Below are 21,347 nucleotides of genomic sequence, written 5' to 3'. Positions count from 1 at the left end.
GAGCTGTTGTAAGAATGAAGGGAATAAGCGTGTACAGAGCATTTAGAAGAACGTGCTGCACATAGTAAACATTATTTGTTTTTGTAGTAGTAATGAGTACTGTTTCATGGTACTTTTGCTTCGGTTTTATGGGTGTATATATTATAAGTATGGGTGTATATATTATAAGTATGGGTGTGTATATTGCATATACGGATGTGTGTATGTCGGTGTGTGTATTGTATGTCTGGGTGTGTATAAGTATGGGTGTGTATATTGCATATATGGATGTGTATATGTCTGGGTGTGTGTATTGTATTGTATGTCTGGGTGTGTATAAGTATGGGTGTGTATATTGCATATATAGATGTGTATACTGCGTGTATGGATTTGTGTATTGCACGTATGGATGTGTATACGTTTGGGTGTGTGTATTGTTATGTCTAGGTGTGTGTACTATATAATATATGGATGCATGTATCTGCATGTGCATTGTGGGTTGCAATGTGGTATGTATTTCCTGCTGTGGATTTTAGTTTAAAATGTTTGAAAGCTACTAATCTAGGTCAGTTCTTTTACTTGATAGATGAGGGAACGTGATCCCAGAGAGTTTAACTGACTCGTAGTAGGATGTATACATAACGGCCAAACCAGGACTAGAATCCAGGTTGTCTTAGTTTCCATTCACGATTTTCCCATTTTTTCTCAGGAGTTGCATCTTCTCTAACTCTCCATCTACTGGAGCTAATTGCCCTTTACCCCAGCAATTAAAGTGTTCTTCAGTTGTTTCTACCTTCATTTAAGTCCATTTTTCTCTTGCTCAGAATGAACTGATGCTGGTAAAACCCTACGGTCACCTCTCAGACCCTTCTTTTGCAAAGGAAATATGTGTTTCCTTTCACCTTTTCTTCTAGGGTGATTTCTTTAAAACACTTTTAATCAGTAATTTCTATCAAGAACAATTGCTCTGAAGCATTGGAGGAAACAAGCCTTATAAAATTTCACGTCTGTCCTTTTGTCTCATTATATTTCTTCCTCTGTGGCCTGATTCCTGGGTTCTTCTCTCACCTTTGGCATTTCGTATTGTGTGAGTTTTTTTCTTTTCTTACTTACTTTCTTTTTTTTGGAGTTTTCATTTTTTGAAAGAACTCTTCCTATTGACAGCTGTGATAGGTCCCTGTCGGGGCTGCTGTTACCCTGAAAACAGCAGGAGGGAAGGCCGTTGCAGGCAGACTCTGTGCTCACTTACTTTTCAGCGCCAGTGATCTAGTCAGCATATTCCAGTGGCCCCAGTGCCTTAGTGAAGAGGCAGCGTCTGGAGCATTTGGAACCCACTGTCCTCCCGGCGTCTGAGGGGCAGGCTGCAGAGTCCTGCGGGCACTGAGGCCAGACTTGATGGCCAGATGGATGTGGGTTTCAGCCCCGATCCTCAGTCGTCCCATATGTAAAGTAGGGGTGACTCAGAGCCGTTACACACACCCAGCCTCTAGCACGGTGTCTGGCAGAATGCAGGATTTAATCCACAGAGGGAAGTTTATTATCTGTTAACATACTTTATTATTATTAATATATTTACATTCTGCAGTTTGCCCTTGAAAGGCAGTGATAAATCTACAACCTGAGTTATTCTTTCTTTCCATGGTCTTCTTTTGTCAACCCTGATAACTTTTTACAGAGATGTTGTAAACAGAGCACATTCTAAGAGAAAAGTTCTTGCTGGGAGCCACGTGTCCGTACCCCACACACTGTGCTCCGTGCCTGTAGTGCAGACCCACCTTCCCAGCCCAGCTCCACAATTTCCAGCTTCCAGGCATTTGTAAGTCCAGGGACAGGCGTTAGCTTTCTTCGTCACATGTCCTGTTCCTCCGGATTCCTTGAGCCTGGTTAGAACAGGGAGGTTTTCAAGGTCTTCAGTCTCAGAGGAACCTAGTATAGGAAGAGGATACTCGGTTTGTTCTTATTAAAAATCTAAAATTTTTTTAAAGATTTAAATGTAATTTCAGTATACTAACATTTAATTTTTTTCCCTCACAGTGTTTCCCTTCTTTAAAAAAAGTCCAGTTGCCTTCTCTTAGCAAGCTGCCTTTCAAATCTGTAGATCAAAAGTTTATGGAAAAGTCAAAGAATCAATTAAATAAGTTTTTACAGGTAAGCAAACTTTCTGGATATGGGAGGAAAATTAGTTATTTGGGGGTTATTGGGGGTTATTGAACCGTCATCATTCTCAGAGTTTGCCTGTTTGCTTCCTGTTCTCACAGGTCAGGACAGATCCTCAAAATATCTTTGGTTTTGGGTTCTGGGGTTTGTTTGTTTTTTTGGTGATACATGTATGTATATGTGTGTATATATATGTATACTCTACAGACAGAAAATGCAGATACCATGTGTACGGCTTTCTCCAGTTTCACAAACTGGACACACCCTCATAACTAGCACCTAGTCCCAGAGACAGTGTCACCAGTCCCGCCAGCGTCGCCACAGGTGACCGTGGTCCCGACTCACGACCACGCGCTTACAGCTGGTTTTGAACTTCACATGAGTGGAGTCACAGGGCGTGGACCCCCTTCACTCAGGATCGTGGGTCTGAGGTCCTCCCATAGGGCTGTTTCAGTTGCAGACCGTTCTTTGATTTCATTTTTGTTCTCGTTTTCATTGTTGAATGAGCTTCTCCTGGCGTGAAACCCCTGCAGTCTGTTCGTGCTCTTGTTGATGGGCGTTGGGAGAGTTTCCAGGTGGAGGCTATTAATAAGCTGTCAGTGCTTGTCTTTTGGTGAATAGCTGCTGGGGAATCCCTAGGCATTTGGGGTTTTCAGTTTTTGTGAGTGGTCGTAGCGGTTTGTACACTCTCACCAGCGGCATGCAGGCTTCTGTTCACTCCACACTGGATGGTTTCTTTTGCTAAAGTTGTGTCTGCTCTTCTGTCGTGTTGCCTGTCTTTTCCATATCGCTTTGCAGGAGTTTCGTGTGTGTTTTGGATGTGCATCTCTTGTCAGAGCAGATGTGCTGTGGCTATCTTCTTTCTGTGGGTTGCCTTTTCAGTCTCTTAATGAGCATAAGTTCTCAATTTTAATTTAGTCCAGTTTATCCATTTTTTTTCCTTTTGTGGTGAATGCCTTTTGTGCTTGTGGAGAAATCCTTGCCTACTGCAAGTTTCTAAAGATAGTTTCCTTATTTCCTCTAAACGCATAACTGGTTTCTTTCACTCTATCTTTAGAACATAAGACCGGACAAAGGTATACTGTCTCCAGTAGCAAACCACTCTTTATTTTTTCCTTAGCTGGGGCCTCTGTATTCAGGGTATAGTTAAGTTGCTCACACCACGGCCCCCAAAGCCCGTATAGTTCTCGGGGGGCATGGACCTTTGCCTTGTGAAACACTTTTTGCCAATGCGGTAGTAGCTAGAAGTCCTGAGACTTAATAACGGATGTTGCCAAATTCTTAGTAAAGGTTATGTTATATTCAGTTGGACCAGGGTGTGAATCATAGTTAAAGTAGGTACATTTTAGCTAGAGTTCCCTTGCAAGTGTTCCTAACTATTTTTCTCTCATGTATTCATCTCTCTCTAAATATATATGTATTTTTTATAAATATATGTATGTGTGTGTGTGTGTATATATATATATATGTATATATTTCCCTCAGGAAATAAAATAATTGCACCTTTGAAAAACTTTCCGAGTTTAATTATGGCAGAGCTGGGATAGAGAATCATTAATGTTTAAATGCTATTACAGGAGAGAACTTAAAACTGAAATATTACCCTCTCGTTGCTGATTCAGAACATCTAGGAAATATTAAACCCACTCAAGCATTGTACCTCGTTAAATTGTTCAGATGAACTAAAGGTCTTGTTTGTGAAACGAATATGTATTATTCAAAATCCAAGCTTGTGAAGCCCCACGTGTGTAGCTCTGGGATCTTGCAGCTAATGCTTCCGTTTCCTTCCAGCCTCTGCTGTTGGGGGAGGGAGGGTCTCGGGTTGTCTGGCGCTTCCAGCCCTTCAGCTGCCTTTCCAATTGTGCTGCAGAGACCGGGGTGCCCCCTGCACTTTTGGGGATGCAGGGAGGGGTCACTCGTGCCCCTGTTGGGTTGCTGGTGATGGAAATGGGTTAGTGATGCCTGCCCTGGTGCCAAGAGAAGCATGTGCTCTGCGCTGCCAGTAGGTGGCGTGGGCGAGGCTGGGGGCGGGGACCATCTATCTGCCTGAAGAGGTGGAAGGGGCATCTCAAGGGGCCATTTGTCTTTTGATCAAGAGGACTGTAAGTCAGAAAGTAATGGTTTAAATTGCTTTTCATTTCCTCAAAGACTTCATGTGAAAGTGCTCACTATTTAATAACTCCAGGTAGATTACACAGCAGACTGAAGTTTCAGAATATCCTCCCACCAGCTGCAGACAGGAAAAGCAAGATGCAAAAGGTTTAGTCTGAAAGGCAGATATTATTAGGTCCACAGGACCTTCCAGAAAAGAGGATTCCATTGCGTGTGTGTTTGTGTGAGTACTTATATATGACACATGGTTCCCTTCGAGGTATAGTGATAATAGATAATAATCCAGCCCGTCGTCCCTCGCACACAGGCAGCTTACTCTAGCCGTCCCCGCAGTAGTGCGGCACCTACTTCTGGGTGTGCACGTGCTGTTCACTCTTCCTGGAACGTTTTACTCTCCTCCTCTAACACTGACTAGTCCTCTTAGAGACTCCACCTGCGTAGGACAACGTGCTCTAAGCCTTTGGGGGGAAGGAGTGGGAATTAGGATTATATTCTCAGCTTGAAGATGTGATAAAAGCCCAATTACACCTTGCCCCATAGACATAATCTTGGAGAACATTTCTAAGTTCTCATACATGTTCAATTTGGTTACTTTCCCTCATGATAGAATATAACTTAGTCCAAAGACTTGTCATCCTTCATGATTTCCTTAGTTACGTTGATTGCATTATTTGAGACTTAGCATTGGTTATCATTTGCTACTATTTGATAAAAGAGTGCTGGAGTGGAGATTAGCTAAAGGAGATCAAGGTGCAGGGAGGCTGTCTCACTCCTAACCCACCCTCACGTGCGTGCAGCTGAGCATCTAATGCTCTACAAAAGGAATAAAGGCTCGGGGGCCTGCCTGGGAAGGCAGTAGTGACCCCAACTGCCTGTCCCCTAAATCTCCTTCCCCACGTCTGAGGCAGAACCTCCATCTTCAGGCCAGTCTTCCGCAGGACACAGGAAGCTGACAACCACTGGAATGCGGGGGGGGCGGTGCCCGGGACCCCCGTCCCCAGTGTGGCACTATTGGGCATGCTCGGAGGTGCTTTTCTAGGGAGGGTCACAGGGTTTATCAGATTTCAAGCTTCGTCTGAGCAAACATAATGTGAACGTCATGGACCAACTCCTCTGGGACCAGAATGTAGCCTGTTCTCCCAGCAGAGAGGGTTCTGCCATCAGAACCCCAGTGTTCCAGCCCCCCAGGGAGTTACATCATCCATGGGGCAGGATTTCTCATTGGTTTATTTATTCCTAAACCCTGTATCTGTGAGCACCAGACATTTACACGTTCTTGTGGTCACATTGTTAATTTTCCTGTCTTATCAGTAGCACTTGCTTCATACGTCAACTTGATGCACATTCTCCTTTCCTTTCTCCTAAGGCCAGAGAACTTGAGCACATTTCCAGTTTATGGGCCGATAAAAAGAGTTATAAAATTATGTGAGCATACGCTGCCCGGGGAAGGCGGAGCACAGGGACAGAAAACTCCTGGTGCCAGGCAGTTACCACCACGTGACAACCCAAAGCTCTTTTTTCAGCTCATGTACAAAGTCCGCACGCACGTAGCCATGAAAGGGTTGGGTGGGATCCTTGTGTAGTGTGCGGAAAACACCCGTGACTTTCGAAGGCGGCAGCCCCCGGACCTGCAGGCGGTTTGCACAGTGGGACTTCACGTCGCCCTGAGCACGAGCAGGGCGCTCCAGTTAACCCACAGAGTGCAGTTTGCCATCAAGCTCGGTGAGAACTCATCTAATATATTTTATTTCAGGAGGAAAGGGAAGTGGTTTTAGGTTCAGAATTACGATGAAAGTAAATTTCCCGGGACAGTCAACTCTGCCTTCACTCCTCGTGGCTCCCAGCTCACAGACGAACCACGCAGGAGGCATTAATCCTCTTTCTCCCACAGAATCTGCTTTCAGATGAAAGACTGTGTCAGAGTGAAGCACTTTATGCCTTTTTGAGCCCTTCTCCTGACTACCTCAAGGTTATTGACGTGCAGGGGAAGAAGTCCACTTTTTCATTATCCTCATTTCTGGAAAGACTCCCTCGCGACTTCTTCTCCCATCAGGAGGTGAGCTGTCTGAAGGTTGTATGTTTTTGAAGCATATTTAAGCACACGTCTTCTGGAGGCTGTTTGATGTGGCAGGTGTTTGTGGAAGGCCTGCTACAGATGGGGAGGAAGCAAATACCTTGAGTCACCATTGCTGTCATATTTGGGGACAGGGTTGATAACAAGGTAGGTGAGTGGCATGTGGATGGAGGTTCTGTGGGAGGCCCTCTGCGGAAGGTGGCCTGGCCGGCGCCCGGGACGGGGGCCGGCACCGCAGAGGGCTTGGAGCTAACGTTGAGGTTCAGGAGCAGAGGGTGCGTGTGCGGAACAGTCAGCAGGTCTTTGGGCCGAGGGGGGGCTTCGGGAGCGTGCGCTGAAGGAAATGAGGCCGAGGGTAGGAGGAGGGGCAAGGCCGCCGCGCTGAGGAGTTTAGGTTTTATCTGAGGGAATGGAAAGCCGTGTCACGTCCTGAAGCAAGATGCACCTCGCAGTGATGCGGGTGGGTGAAGGAGTGAATAGACAGGCTGCAGACATTTGCCATCTCATACCTGGCCCTCGGGCTTCCCTCCAGGGGCCCCTTACTTGGCTGAGGCCTGCGGCCCCTCGTTTGGCTCTCCAACAAGCTGCACGAGACCATCTCCGAAATGTGGCGTCTCCTTAGTTCAATGCCAGACGCCACCGCCTCTTCACCAGAACTGGTTTAACGAGCTTGAACAGAAGGAAGTAACCGTGGAAAGGAGCGTCTGCTTTGCCGCGTCCTGAGCTGGAGCAGAGCCCGCGAACCACAGGGGTCCGTCTGCCCGCCTGCCTCCCTCCTGGGCACCTCCCCGCCTCTTTCCTGCACGCCACACGTGTCACGTCTGGCCGTACTTGGCCCCTCCCCTCCGTCACCTCCCGTTTATCCCCGCACCTCTTGGGATTCACCCTGTGGCCAAGTCACTCCGGGAAACTGCTCTCGGAAGGAGGAAGGCCAGTGGCCGACCGGCAGCCTCCTGCAGCCTCTGATGCTGCTGGACGTGCAGTGAAGCCGTGAAGCTGGGGGTGCCCCTCCGGCCGCTGACTTCTCAGCCCTCTGCTCTGCTCTGCTCGTCACGCCCCCAAGGCCCTGTCGTTGGGCCGCTGCTTGTCCCCGCAGCCTCAGCTGCCCCCCGCACACATCCGAGTGAACTTCCTCAGCTGTCCTTCCACTGCCTAACGTCTGCACCCCTGTTGCAGCTCTTCACCCTGCTTGGAGAAGCAGCCACGTGCATGCTGGCCACCTCCCCGCAGAGCTAAGGGCCTCTCAAAGTCGGGATCCACGTCACACTCGTTGGCACTAGCCTGGTGCCTGGCATAAATGAGTTTTCAACGGAAATTTGCTGATACGCAGATCAAGAAGTGAGACTAGCTGAAGTACAGAATAAAAGCTTGAATCAGAGCTTTAAAAATAACTAAATTACTTTAAATTATACATGTCTTAAAAAAAAACAGTGAATTTAAAATATTTCAAGTTAAAAAGCCTTCCCTTTAAAACTCAAAATGGTTAGAAAGCTGTTTTGTTATCTCCGAATTCACTCCTCATTAATACAGTGACAGAGGCTTTTCAAAATTATTTTAGACCTTGAAGGAGGCTTTAGGATCAAGCTATGCCCTGAGTTTAGATACACTTTGGCCTCTTTGTGAAAATGCATAGGTTTCTGCATGTAGGGAAGTTGAAGGATTGTGTGAGGTCGGAATTGGCCCTGGGAGGAGACCGTGTCAGCTTCCTTGGATGAGTGACCTGCTTCCTGTGACTTTACTGTTCCCCCAGGAGGAGGCAGAGGAGGACAGTGACCTGTCAGATTGCGGTGATGACGTGGATGGAAGGAAAGACTCCTTGGCTGAACCATGTTTCATGCTGATTGGGGAGATTTTTGAACTTCGAGGAAGTAAGCTTCTTTATTACTATTCAGTGGTTTTGCTGGTTAAGTGGACACACACACACACACACACACACACACACACACACACACACACACACACACACACACACACACACACACACACACACACACACACACACACACACACACTATCCCTTTGTTCCTGAATCAGACATGTATTTATATTCATTCAGCAAATACTTTTACAGGCCAACCAGATACCAGGGCAGGTTCTGAGGACACAACCTTAGGACAGATATCCCTGTACTCATGGAATTTAGGGTCCTGCTTTACCCTGCACCGTGTTCCTCTGTATACAGAAAGCTTGAATGCTTTGAATTTCTTTTTATGTGACTTAGCATAGCCTCATTGCTTCATCACCAAAAGGTATACAAAAGTTAATTTTGCATAGCAGAGGAAGAGCCCTGTTGTTAAAGGTGAATATGTGGCCAGGGACGCAGGGACGCCCGAGCCTTCCTTCAGCCTCCTTTCCTCCCTAGAGGACTGGTCATCCGTGGAGCCGTGGGGGCATTTTGTCCACAGGGGACACTGGCATGTCTGGAAACAGTTTTGGTTGTCACAGCTCGTGGGAGGGCGCCGCTGGCATCTCGTGGGCGGAGGCCAAGGGCTCTGCTAAAGCATCCTCCAGTGCACAGGACAGCCCCACAGCAAAGAGTTATCCTGTCCCAAACGACAGCAGTGCCAAGGTGAGGAATCCTACCCTGATAGTTCCTGAGGGGAGACGTACTTAGAAGAAACAAGAGCAAAAAGAGGATCAGAATACTCTTTTGTTAAGACCTGCGCAGGTGCCTCTCTCCCGAAGCAGTACCGGGGTGAAAGGTCAAACGGTACTTCTTGGCTTTAGTCTTGAGTCCTGAATAGGACTGTCTACCCACCCTCACCTTCCACAGTCCCCAACCTGTAAATGGCGACGCCAGCATACTCGGTCACACCTGGAGCCTCGAGTCCTAGCTAGAGGTGTGCCAGGTGCCTAAAGGCACAGCTGAGCGCCTAGCAGAGGAAGCGCACGAGAGGAGCAGGGTTTCGCCAGGCACAGCAGTGCTCCAACCGGGAGCACGTTGTTCGGAGAACGTCCTGGGCTCTGCCCACTTGGATGAGCATCTTTTCCCTTGGGGCAAAGAAGGTGGGCTGGGAGTTGGTCCTATGCAGGAAGCCGGCTGTGCATTGCTTCTTACTTATATATCCCTTAACATGTCGCTTAAAGAATTCTTCGCAGATGAAGAAACTTCAAGTGCTGTTACAGGCTTGGGCGCGTCTTTTATGTCTTCTAGTCCTCGGTATCTTTACAACGATTGATGCATAGTAGGTGATCAATGAAAATGCTTGGATGGATGGATGGATGGATGAATGAATGAATAGGCAAGAAAATTTTCAGTGCCGGGATTGTTTTGGTCATTGAACTTTTTCTTCCTCTAAGCCAAATCTTAAAATAATCAGCAAACACTTTGGGAGCTTATGTTTTAGATACAGCTCCATAGGGGAAACAAACATATCTCAGAGGTAGATTCTCTCTTCAGTGAATTTACAACATAATGGTTTCAAAAATGTAATTCACATTAAGCAATAGACACAAATTCTAAACTCCAGGCAGAGATTTATATATAAGCATGTTCATTTGAGCATAATTACAGTAAGGAAAAATTGGAACTAAGCTAAATTCAGAAATGGGTGATAGTTAAATTAAGAAATATCCACATGATGGAATATCGTCCAACTATTAAGGATCCTTTCAGATGAAAAAGCTATATAGCTGGTCCGACACTTCAAGATGTGTGCTGGTGTTGAACTTGGTTCAGTACAGGCCGGAAAAAACAGTTCTCCCCCAAACCCGGAGGCTGGCTCCTCCACAGTGAAGTCTGCCCATTAAATCATGAGTCCTCCCCATGTCCCACAGAGTCGGTAAGAACGAGGAAGCACCGTCTTGGCCTTGGGTCAGCGTGTTCTCTGCGACACAAAGAGACTGAGAAGCCTGGTGGACGTGTCAGAGGCAGTCAGGGCAGGAGTAGGGCTCCAAGTCCTCTCTGTGGTGTGCATCTCCTCCCTCATGTGCACCTGCTCAGAATATTTGGTTTTGCTAGTGACTTTCCAGAGGGGAGTAAACAGAACATCATTGATAATGAGATGTGATATATTTGCCATCAGCAAAATCCTAGTGTTGCTGCAGCTGCCTCCATGGCTTCGAACGAATGAGTCCTTGGAAAGAATAATGGGGCTATTCTGTGTTGGAGTGGGGGACTAGGGAAGGGGTAGGAAAATGTCGTAGAGTCAGGGGCATCAGTGATGGGAGAGAATCTGTAGCAGAGCCGTTTTGGGTTCCTGCTCTAGTTCAGTTTATGAAAATGGACCAGAAGTGTAGCTGTTTTAAACATTTATAACCAGTCACTAGGCTGTCAGGCATTCTTCCTGGAGTTGCTCGTGTCCCCAGACCCCCTGGGTCTGAGCTACCTGTCTGCTGCCTGAGAAAGGTGGAGCGAAGTTCTCATCCCTGCCAGACACACCCCTCCCAGCCGGGACACCAGCGTCAGATGGGCACGCCTGCAGCGTGCTCTGAATTCCATCAACACTTAGGGCACTTCTGAGGCGTGGTCCTGACCCCAGGACTTGACACTTACTTGAAGGATTACCACCACTGCACCTGGACACTTAGATCCATTTTTAAAGTTAGAAATGACTTGAGAATGTGTTAAAGTCTAGCACCAAGTGTGTGTTAACTGTTGATTTCTGTTTGGGTGCCTTCCCTTGTACAGAGGTGTTTGTGAATTTACTCCTTTTTTTCTTTGGTGCAGGAGTCCTGAATTCTTGGCCCCATCATAGCCAAGACATGTGTCACTAAGCGAAACGTTGCAGTGGATGGAAGTGAATATATAAACGGAATATTTGGTTTCGATTCCAATTTGCAGACCAAAAATATCCTCACAGCATTTCTTTGCCTTCTTTTGGTTTATATTCATATTCTACACTTATAACAATGTGTCTCCTAATCTAATGCTAATAGTAAAAGTTTAGATATGTAGGACCCTTCACAAAACTCTTTCACACAAAGTAGTGCCATGACTCTCCAGCAAAACGAAAGTACATGCTAACACTGTCCCTTTCCAGATGAGGAAACTGAGGCTCGGAGAAGGCGATGGTGGCCGCCTGCTCCGGGCGGTGGTGCAGGAGCGATGAGTCCATGGCTCACTTGGAATCCTGGGGCTTCCCAGTCCCCCTTTCTTCCCCCACGGGCATAAAATATATAAAAATGCATGATCTACAAACTACTATTCAAAAGGGAGCAGTTAGACCTATCAATTTGTTAATATTTCAAAATATTTGTCAACATCTGACTACAGATGCTTCTCGTTCAGAGCCGTGTATTAGAACACTGGGTTCAACAAGCCAGGCACAAATCTAAAAGGAATTGCACTGTCTGCTAGTGGAAAACAGACGTCAGTAGCCCGGGGACACATGAAGTGAAGTTTTAGTTCCACTTGCTAGCTCAGCTGTTGTTAGGCATTGAAAAGCTGTAAGAAGTCTTAAGTTTCCTCTCATCAGTTGCAAAGTAGAAAATGAAAGCTGATTCATTCGAGTATTCCTGGGCAGAAGTTTGCTAACCTAGACCCAAATTCTGTGGATATCAAAGCCCCTTAGTGTCCAGACTTGGATTGAGTGACGTGGTTAAGATTTATGCTTTGTGCTGCTATGGAAATGTCACGATTGTGATAGCCTGTGGTAATGCTTTTCCTCTGATTTATATTTTAGTGTTTAAATGGGTGAGAAGAACATTAATTGCTCTCGTTCAGGTCACTTTCGGAAGAACCATCAACAAGTGAGTTGCACGAAACTAATGTTTGAATTCATGCCCTAGCCTTTGCCTTAATAGTCCAATTACATCCCCAACTAAAGGTGTTTTCGTTTTTCTTTTTATTTCTGATACGATTCTAAGATTGGATAGGGAAGCAGATTTCTACAAGACTGTCTCCTCCAGAATGCGCGGTGCACCAGATAACAAGCTTGGGCTGGCTCTGGCAGGCTGGTTGGCGAGGGTCAGAAGATTGTTCTGGAAAGTTCTCTGTTGACCATGATGACTGGTTTTAATATCTTGGGTACAGCGTTTTTATATCACATGATGTGGATCAGTTTAAGGCTTAGACTCTGAGCCAAAATGAAAGTAGGATGAGCATCGCACGGCAGGTATTTATTTGAAGGGAAATGCAAACCATATATTTTTTTTAGAGTTGGGGTGATATTAAAATAGTAATTCCTCGTTAGTTGATAGCTAGGTATCCATGAGGGGTGTGTGTACCCTATAACACTATTATAAGCCATATGTGTATTCTGAATTGTATCACGTTACCCATATCCCTAAGGGTTATCCTCTATGCCCAGTACCCAGTGCTTACGAGGCTGTAGCATTATGACTTCCCCACACAAAAACTGGGAGTCAACTGCTAAAACTAAGGGGAAAAGAAAATCTAAACTAAACAAGCCCCATATTATATTTTTATTCAGTTGCAAATAGAATATATTTTCCTTGTGGTCATAAACCAAAATTTACTTCTGTTTATTTCTAAGCTTTTTTAAAAAATGGTGGGGCTTCCCTGGTGGCGCAGTGGTTGAGGGTACGCCTGCCGATGCAGGGGACACGGGTTCGTGCCCCGGTCCGGGAAGATCCCACGTGCCGCGGAGCGGCTGGGCCCGTGAGCCATGGCCGCTGAGCCTGCGCATCCGGAGCCTGTGCTCCGCGATGGGAGAGGCCACAACAGTGAGAGGCCAGTGTACCACAGGAAAAAAAAAAAAAAAAAAAATGGTGTTAGTGGCTTGTTTAGTTGACTTTTAGTATCGTGGGCTTTTAAGCGGAAAAATGCCCTGTTTAACTTACAGTTTCAGTCTGAGGCAAACCTCTCTTAACCTTAGTACTGACAGGCCTTGGATAAAGAAGTTTTCAAAATGGCCCTATTTTTCTCAGAACTCCAGACTCGCTAACTTATTTTCTTTTTCAGTTTCAGAAAATCACGCATACATTCCCTGCTCCTATTTATGATACTGGCTCTTAATTTTAAGATGAGCAGCTGTGGTTTGAGAGTGGTGAATACATTAGGTGGGGGAGGGGCACCACATAGGGAATTTTCAGGCTGTGGGTTTCAGTGGGCTTTTTTTTCAGGTAGAGAAATTACGGAGCATCTGGCCCTGTGCTGTTTTGCCTCAGGCAGACGAGGACACATCATAAAATTACGTAGCAGCACAATACGTGCCTCTCGCCTTCTGCCAACTGTAATTTCACATCCCAGAATTGCTGCAAAAGCTTCCTCCAGTTTTGGCTAATACAAAGTCAGACCTAAGTTGATAGAAAATGCTTAGGTGACGGCCTTTGGTAAGTCACTCACCTAATTTTAAGTTGCAAACTGAAATTTTCCTTCTTCATTTCTTCACGCAGTGCTGGTGAGTAACCCAAAGACTACAGGCAAAACAAGCTGTGTTTTTATGTAGATTTTTACTTAGGCAGGTCAGCAGGTTCTCAAAGCCAAAGCCCCATTGAATTAATAAAATTATTTTATTTGATCTAGATATGAATTGCACAGTTCTGAGCAGTATCGGGAAGTATCTTAGGAGACATGCAGTTACAAACAGGATTACCATGGTTCTGACTCACAGTGGAATTTAGACTTCATTGGTGACTAGTTACTGTGTGCAAAGTGCTGGGCTTGAAACATCTATTTCAGATATTATTTCTGAAAACCTCACATTGTCCCTTTAAAAATCTGGTTGGGAAGTCAGATTCTTAAAGGGCTTTTTGATTTATTATTCGTGAATTAAGTTTGAAACTTCAGGTCTTTCTTGCACTAATAGTCCAAGGTGATTCTGCTCCCATTTTCTGCAGAGAGACTTCCCTTCCCAACCTCAGCACTGCTCCTGGCTCCGTGAACTGTGCTGCTCTCTGCAGCAGTCCAGTGGCTGGCTGGAATTTGATGAAGTAGGGTTTATGGAAGACCTGGGTAACCAGATAAAAGCCGCTTATTTATAACCGTGCAGGTCAAGATCTGCCCGATTTTCACTCCTGTGGGAAGGTGACGTGGCTGGATAGCAGTGTATCTTTTCAAAGTCCCCCCCTTTGTGGTGAAAGGGGGGTGTCTTTTCCCCCTTTGCCCCATGAGCATGTGAGATGTTTCCGGGGTCAGACAACTCTGCCCAGCATCCTCTGCCGTGGCCGCCCCAAGGGACAACTAGTGAAGAAGCGTGGTTCTCCCCAGGACTACCAGAGCTCAGGGAGCTCTTCAGGGAGCTCTTCACGGTCTTTTAAAACGGATTGATGCTTTCAGTTTATACCACTTCATGGAGAAATTAGTATGTTAAGTACCGTGCACAGTTAAGAGTAGTTGCAAGCTTCAAACACATCAATCTCCTCTCAGTTCTTGCTTTTCCAGATTGAAAGACACCGTGCGGCAAACATTTAGAGAATTCAGTACCAGTGAAAATGTGAGCTCCAGGAATGAATGGCTGTCAGTGTTACCAACATAAAAAAAAACTTTCCAAGCCAGAGTTTAAAAATCCAATTCCTAGTTTATTCAGCAAACGCTTATCTTAACCTACCCATTGATAAATGCCTTGTGAGAATAGAGAATAAGATTTTTAAAAACCTCATCCAAGAAATATTTTGCTCTTGAAAGACAACTCCGGGACGCAGTGGACTGGGCTCTCAGCGAGCAAATGGTGGTCTACTACATCGGCGCTCTCCGGGATGCTTTGTGGCCCGGTGGGAATTTGGCACCTCCGAACACAATCCCAAGTGAAGAGCAAAGCCAGGAAACAAAGCGGAGAGCACAGCAGAAGCTGCTTGAAAACATTCCAGGTGAGGCCTGGGCTCTGACCCTGAAAGTCACATGAAAAGGGAGTGTTGATGGCCCTTCTCCTTTTTCACTTATAGTTTGTATAAATGCCTTATATTGAAAAATTCTACATTTTCTCCTTAAACGTTGGAAAGAGCTGATCACTCATGTTCCTCGCGTCTGCGTGCCTTTACGTGCTGTGTGTGCGTATGTCGTAGCCCCTCACTGAAGGTCCGTGCAGGGTGCACTTCATCAATAGCAGCGTGGAATATAAACTTAATTTTTCAGATATGCTTCAGAGCCTTGTTGGACAGCAAAATGCCCGTCATGGTATAATAAAAATATTCAACGCACTGCAAGAAACGAGAGCCAATAAGCATCTGTTATATGTGAGTAACTTAAAGCCTCCCAGAGGATTCAGTTTCTTCAGTTGTACGTTTCTGTTCATATACGGGGGTAGATTTTAACTCTTTATACGCTTAATCATTCAGAATGATTGTAACTCTGAACCCATTTTCTCTGCTTCATTTTTGTTCAATTTGGGTAAAAAAAATACCCCCCTGTGGGTGCGGCATCCCCCTCCTCGCCTGCTGGCTGTTTCTCTCAACGTGTGCTGTAACATTTCTGCCTGAGTGCTTGGCTTGCTTATTTCAGCAAAGTGTTTCCCAGTAGTCTGATAATTCTGTTGGTGGTTATAACGGACCGTGAAATAAATCAATCTGATGCTAAATGGAGTTTATAGAATACTAATTCCTTTTAACCCTTAGAGAAAAAGACATTTTTTTTTTTCTTTCTTGGTTCAGGTGCTGATGGAACTGCTGCTAATTGAATTGTGTCCTGAGCTGAGAACTCACTTAGATGAACTTAAGGCTTGTCAGGTTTGAGACTCCACAAATAAACCATCAGAGAAATGTCTGTAATAATAGACATGAAACATTTTCCTCTTTTCCACAGAGGGCTTGACTGAGAACCATACCGATCTTTTAGTTACCTCCCTCTAGTCCTATGTGAATTAAGCAGAATTGGGGGGAAAACTTGATGCTGTATATTAGGCAACAGAAAAAAACACTTGTTAATTATTTTTATTTTAATATAAATCCTTTAAAGGTCAACATACTGATTGAAATATAAGTGTTAATATGTGATAAGAACCTAGGAAATATTTTAAATATTAAGTTTTGTTTTAAAGTTTGTTTTAAATGAATTATGAACGTTGTACAGTTGATTTCCTCACTGAGGAGTCTGAACATTCTTCTACTCGTGTGTGTTGAATACTGTTGTGCAATGCTTTGTGTGAAGTTATTGTGAAAATTTTATTGTCTTTATTTTTACCAAAGATTTCCCATAGTTTGAAGCATCTGAAGCAATAAAATATGAAAATGAATCATAGCTCTGCTGTTTAAGACGCTTGTATCTCAAAACAAGTTGAAACACTTAAGATAGTTCAGATACTTATCAAGCGCCTGTAGAAAACATTGCACACGTAAGTACTTCCGTAAGGAAGAATAAAGTTTGTTGCCTTTCTCCAGACACAGAATGAATGTGAAAAATATGATTTTTAGTGTGAATGAGAAGAGCCAAAATTGGTGCTTGAAGTGCTGTTATTAGGGAGGTGGGATGGATGGGCAGGAATGAGATGGGGAAACAAAGAGGAGGGAAGTTACTTCACGCGGTTCAGGACTTGATTGTGTCATCAAGTCTTGGGGACCAGTAGGGGCATTAGGCGAAATCCAGGGTACAGATGTTGCTTTGTTTTTAGTAGTGGGACCATGGACAAGTCACTTAATTTTCCTGGGTTTTACCATTTATTATGCAGTGATAATGAAACACTTTCCCCTTTCTAACCCCCAGGAATATTGAAAGCAAGCCAATTAAGCAGAAATTCAGTTTGAAATCCATGAAAGAAACATACTATGTATATATAAAGTGGTATTAATTATATCATTGTTAGATCATACCTGCTGAGTTCCTGATATGCCAAGTTCTTGATATGAAACATAAGTGCTGAAAGACAAATGGTTAAAAATTAGTAAAGCAAATTTTATCTTTGATATTCTTTTAGCTACAGCTCTTTGATCCTTATTTCAAACCAAGATATTTGATACTTTCGAAAAAACTCAAAGTTGGCTATTTATATGGATAAGAATTATCCTTCATAGGGATGTAGAAAAGACATTCAGAGAAGAGAAGCAGTGTGAAGTCACCAAGCCCCAGGAACTCATAGCAGTTACTAAAAGTGACCATCTTCTGCATAATTAAACTATGGCTGTTATGACTCCTCAATCCTTAAGAAGTCGTCTTACTTTTTCTAAGTTATCAACTGTAAGGACTCTTACAGAAGTTTTGATTTTTTTTTTTTTTTTTTTTTTTTTTTTTTTTGCGGTACGCGGGCCTCTCACTGTTGTGGCTTCTCCCGTTGCGGAGCACAGGCTCCGGACGCGCAGGCTCAGCGGCCATGGCTCACAGGCGCAGCCGCTCCGCGGTATGTGGGATCTTCCCGGACCGGGGCACGAACCCGCGTCCCCTGCATCGGCAGGCGGACTCCCAACCACTGCGCCACCAGGGAAGCCCTTGATTTTTTTTTTGAAAAAAGTTAATGACCTTGAAGCTTCACCTCACTTAAAGGGTGACTCCAATCACAGATCAAGGTGTGCACCATGTTGGGAGTAGTGGTAGTTCGCAGGGGCTCACCTGGGCTAGGTTTGCCAGCTTTATGGTAACTAGAGTAAACTGAAATTTTAAATTCTGTGTTGGGTTCACTTAGGACATTTAAGCACAGCATATTACCAAATATGACATGTCAAATTCCTACCTTTAGGATTTCTCAAACCGTGTTTTAATGGCAGTTAAAGTGGCCTTCACTTTGGGGATGTAGAGTGAGCGAGCTATGAAAGTGCTATTACAGTCCCCATACACTGCCTTATTACATTTCTATTTTAAGATTCTTAAAGGCTTAAGGAACTGGATTGAGTGTGGAGAAGAGAACACCGTTGGAAATTTGGATCTTCAAACCACTGAAGGAATGTTCTGTGGATGTTATTAAGAAAACAAGAGCAAAAGCAAGTGGGCTTGTATTGTAGAACGATTTACGTTAGGTTTTATGAAATCTTTTAACGGGCCAGAGACATGGAAATGTTGTTACTGGGGAAGAAGAGAGTCTTCAGCAGAGATTTTAAAAGCAAAGGAATGGGTTTCAGGGATTATTTAAGTTTCTACTCTAAGATTTAAAGGAGAAGTATATGGCCTATGTTTGTCTTTAGATACAGGGAAGAAATTTCAACAAAGTGAAGTTCAAATAATATAGACAAACCAGAACATAAAACAAGAGCAAGTAGTTTTGTCCCATATAATACTTCTTTAGTGACAGGCACCTACATATTAATTGCATTTTCCCAGTGCTAAGACTAGATCTTATAAATCACTTTGGAAAGGATGGTTGTGATTTTTAAAATAAAGCCATAACATTTACAAAGAAGGTGTTGTTCAGGTATCTTAAACGTTATTTTCAATATCTGTTTCACAGATGTATATTTCTTTAGAATCTTTTGCATATGGATTCTATTTTTACTGTCGGATTTTGCCTCTGTAGATGTAATTGATAAGGAAAGCCTCTCGCTAATTTAACAGTTTAGTTATATTGGTAGATGATTTGAAATTTTATCTTGTTTTGAAATACATTGAGGGTTTTTAAAATGTAGAAAAGGACCTGAAGCACAGAGAAACATCTTGTTTTAATTGATTACCAGGAACATAGCAGTTTTACTCATTAAGATGTTTAGGGGAAGATATGGAAAGGCAAGATTGTAAGCAATTTCTTAAACCCACTTATTTTGAAATTTAGATTTTTAATTTTCAATTTGGAATTTTCTATTTTAGAAGTCTTCGATGACTGAAATAAAAAGTTATTCAAAATTCACAACACTAAGGATTAAAGAAATTTAAAGAATTAAACTTCAGATTTTTTAAAATAAGTTTGTAGCATTTATACTTCTGAAGTTATTAAAGCTAAGATGACACTAAGTCTTTCAGGACACTATTTAAGAAAGGAAAAAAATACTTGCTTTATGGAATGGTTTTCAATATTTGACATGGTCTTGGTCAGTCTCTAGCCTAAGAGCTGGATCTCTGAAGACTCTTCCTGCAGTTCGATCCTGTAGCTACGTTTCAAGTTGCAACATTTTACAAATTCAAGAGGGGTGGGATGGCAGGGTGGGATGGGGGGGTGGGATAGGGAGGGTCGGAGGGCGACACAAGAGGGAGGAGATATGGGGATATATGTATACGTATAGCTGATTCACTTTGTTATACAGCAGAAACTAACACACCATTGTAAAGCAATTATATTCCAATAAAGATGTTAAAAAAAAAGAATGAAGGTAACCTGTCATCAGTAAAATACCCAGGATAATGTAACATGGGAGAGTGAAAACAAACATAGCTATTATAAAAATTATAAAAATACACACATTCTAAGTTGTTAGGATCGATGATCTTTGTTGAAATACATTGTAGACTAAATTCTCTGACGAATAAGTAAAGTGTGAAGTTCATCTGCCAATGAAGGATTCAGACAACAAGCCTTAAAAATCAAAGAAAAAGTTTAGACATATTTTGAATTGTTGGATCTTTTGTTTTTAAGAAATAGAGTGCAATGATTTAAGGGAATTTCATAGTTATACATTTCTATTCTGATTTCTTAATTAGGGAGATTCAAGTTAACCTGTGCAAAGTATTAGTAGATCATAACTAAAAATAACCATGCTATTATCCTTTGGGAGAGAAAATTCTCAGTGCTAAAAATAATGGATTTACACACTGATAGTATTCTAAGTTATGAATTATCAAAATAAGTAAAATAGAAAGCGTTAACATTTGGCCTCAAACCTGTTATGTGAATAGCAGCATGTATAATTTTTTAAACATATGATATTGTTATGCCTAAATTAGCAATAAGGTGCATAATTTCATAGTATGCCAGGAATTTGAAAGACAGAAGTTACCTCATCCAGACCTTACTCCATGCAGAAACTGTCCCTTTTAGTACCCATGACAGTTGGTTACCAGATGTTTGCTTGCTTGCTTCTAGTGGCAAGAAGTCAGCACCTTGGCTTCTGCACACGGCCCCCCAAGCTGAGGTGTTGGCACAGCCATTTCACACTAGGTTCAAGGCCTCTACGTGTGGCACCCTATGAGCTAGTCAAACTAGAATAAGCACAAAAGGAAAAAGAATGGGACTTAAACCATTGGTTCTCCTGGTTCTCAGGCCTTCAGACTCAGACTGGAACTAAACCACCAGCTCTTCTGAGTCTCCCAGCTTGCAGATGACAGACAGTCTTTGCAGTCCCCATAATCATGTACAAATTAGTATATATAGGGGATGAGGATAACATGGCAGACTAGAAGGACCTGAGCTCACCTCGTCTCACAAAAACACCAAACTCGCAACTAACTGCTGAAAAGCACTGACGAAAAAAGGTCTAGAACCTACCAAAAAAGATAGTCTACTTCGAAAAACAAAGAAGCCACAACAAGACGGTAGGAGGGTTGTATTCACGATACAATCAAATCCCATATCCACTGGGTAGATGACCCACAAACTGGAAAATAATTATATTGTGAGGTTCTCCCATAGGACTGAGAGTTCTGAGCCCCCATGTCAGGCTCCAGTGGTCTGGCATCGGGAGGAGGAGCTCCCAGAGCATTTGGCTTTGAAGGCCAGCGGGACTTGATTGCAGGAGCTCCAGAGGACTGGGGGAAACAAACACCACTCTTGGAGGGTACACACAAGGTCTCATGTGCACCAGGACCCAGGGGAAAAAGGCGTGACTTAATAGAAGCCTAGGCCAGACTTACCTGCTGGTCTTGGAGGGTCTCCTGGGGGAGGTGGAGGGCAGCTGTGGCTCACCACGGGGACAAGAACACTGGTGGCAGAGGTACTGGGGAGTACTCATCAGCGTGAGGTGTCCTGGAGGCTGCCATTGCAACGCCAAGACCTGGCCCCACCCAACAGCCCAAGGCTCCAGTGCTGGGAAGCCTCAGGCCAAACTACCAACAGGGCAGGAGCACAGCCCCACCCATCAGCAGACAGGTTGCTTAAAGTCTTCCTGAGCCCACAGCCACCTCAATACACCCCTGCCCATCAAAGGAACAAGACCCAGCTCCACCCACCACTGAGGAGACATCAGTCCCTCCCACCAGGTAGCCTGCACAAGCCTGTTAGATCAGCGTCACTCACCAGGGGGGCAGACACTACAAGCAAGAGGAGCTACAATCCTGTAGCCTGCAGGACGGCAAACACAGAAAGTTCGATAAAATGAGATGGCAGAGGAATATGTT

The 21,347-nt window shown here is 44.0% G+C and overlaps 2 protein-coding genes across 10 annotated transcripts in view; one reads left to right on the top strand and one right to left on the bottom strand.

Annotated features, from left to right (window-relative positions):
* Positions 1-16,398, top strand: part of SNX25 (sorting nexin 25) — a 110,280-nt gene extending 93,882 nt beyond the window's left edge. Inside the window, exons 13-19 of one of the 6 annotated variants that reach the window (XM_029226225.1) lie at positions 2,014-2,127; positions 6,140-6,304; positions 8,073-8,190; positions 11,947-12,013; positions 14,853-15,034; positions 15,300-15,400; positions 15,815-16,398. In XM_029226225.1, the coding sequence (XP_029082058.1) occupies positions 2,014-2,127; positions 6,140-6,304; positions 8,073-8,190; positions 11,947-12,013; positions 14,853-15,034; positions 15,300-15,400; positions 15,815-15,895 (828 nt within the window). In that variant the 3' untranslated portion in view covers positions 15,896-16,398. Of the gene's footprint in view, positions 1-2,013; positions 2,128-6,139; positions 6,305-8,072; positions 8,191-8,684; positions 12,014-12,130; positions 12,379-14,852; positions 15,035-15,299; positions 15,401-15,814 lie in introns of those variants that run through there. The other 5 variants (XR_003794144.1, XR_003794145.1, XR_003794141.1 and 2 more) reach the window with 5 other exon arrangements.
* LRP2BP (LRP2 binding protein) overlaps positions 14,898-21,347 on the bottom strand; it is a 55,967-nt gene continuing 49,517 nt past the window's right edge. For 2 of the 4 annotated variants that reach the window (XM_029226226.1, XM_029226229.1), the window contains 3 exons: positions 19,478-19,590; positions 16,970-17,015; positions 15,148-15,364 (listed from right to left, as the gene is read on the bottom strand). In XM_029226226.1, coding sequence (XP_029082059.1) covers positions 19,525-19,590 — 66 coding nt within the window. In that variant the 3' untranslated portion in view covers positions 15,148-15,364; positions 16,970-17,015; positions 19,478-19,524. Of the gene's footprint in view, positions 15,055-15,147; positions 15,365-16,969; positions 17,016-19,477; positions 19,591-21,347 lie in introns of those variants that run through there. The other 2 variants (XM_029226227.1, XM_029226228.1) reach the window with 2 other exon arrangements.

Source organism: Monodon monoceros, unplaced genomic scaffold (genome assembly GCF_005190385.1).
Source record: "Monodon monoceros isolate NGI ecotype Baffin Bay Population unplaced genomic scaffold, NGI_Narwhal_1 Super_Scaffold_17, whole genome shotgun sequence".
Taxonomy (NCBI): domain Eukaryota; kingdom Metazoa; phylum Chordata; class Mammalia; order Artiodactyla; family Monodontidae; genus Monodon; species Monodon monoceros.
The sequence above is the reverse complement of the archived record's forward strand: the minus strand, read 5'-3'. Positions and strand labels throughout refer to the sequence as shown.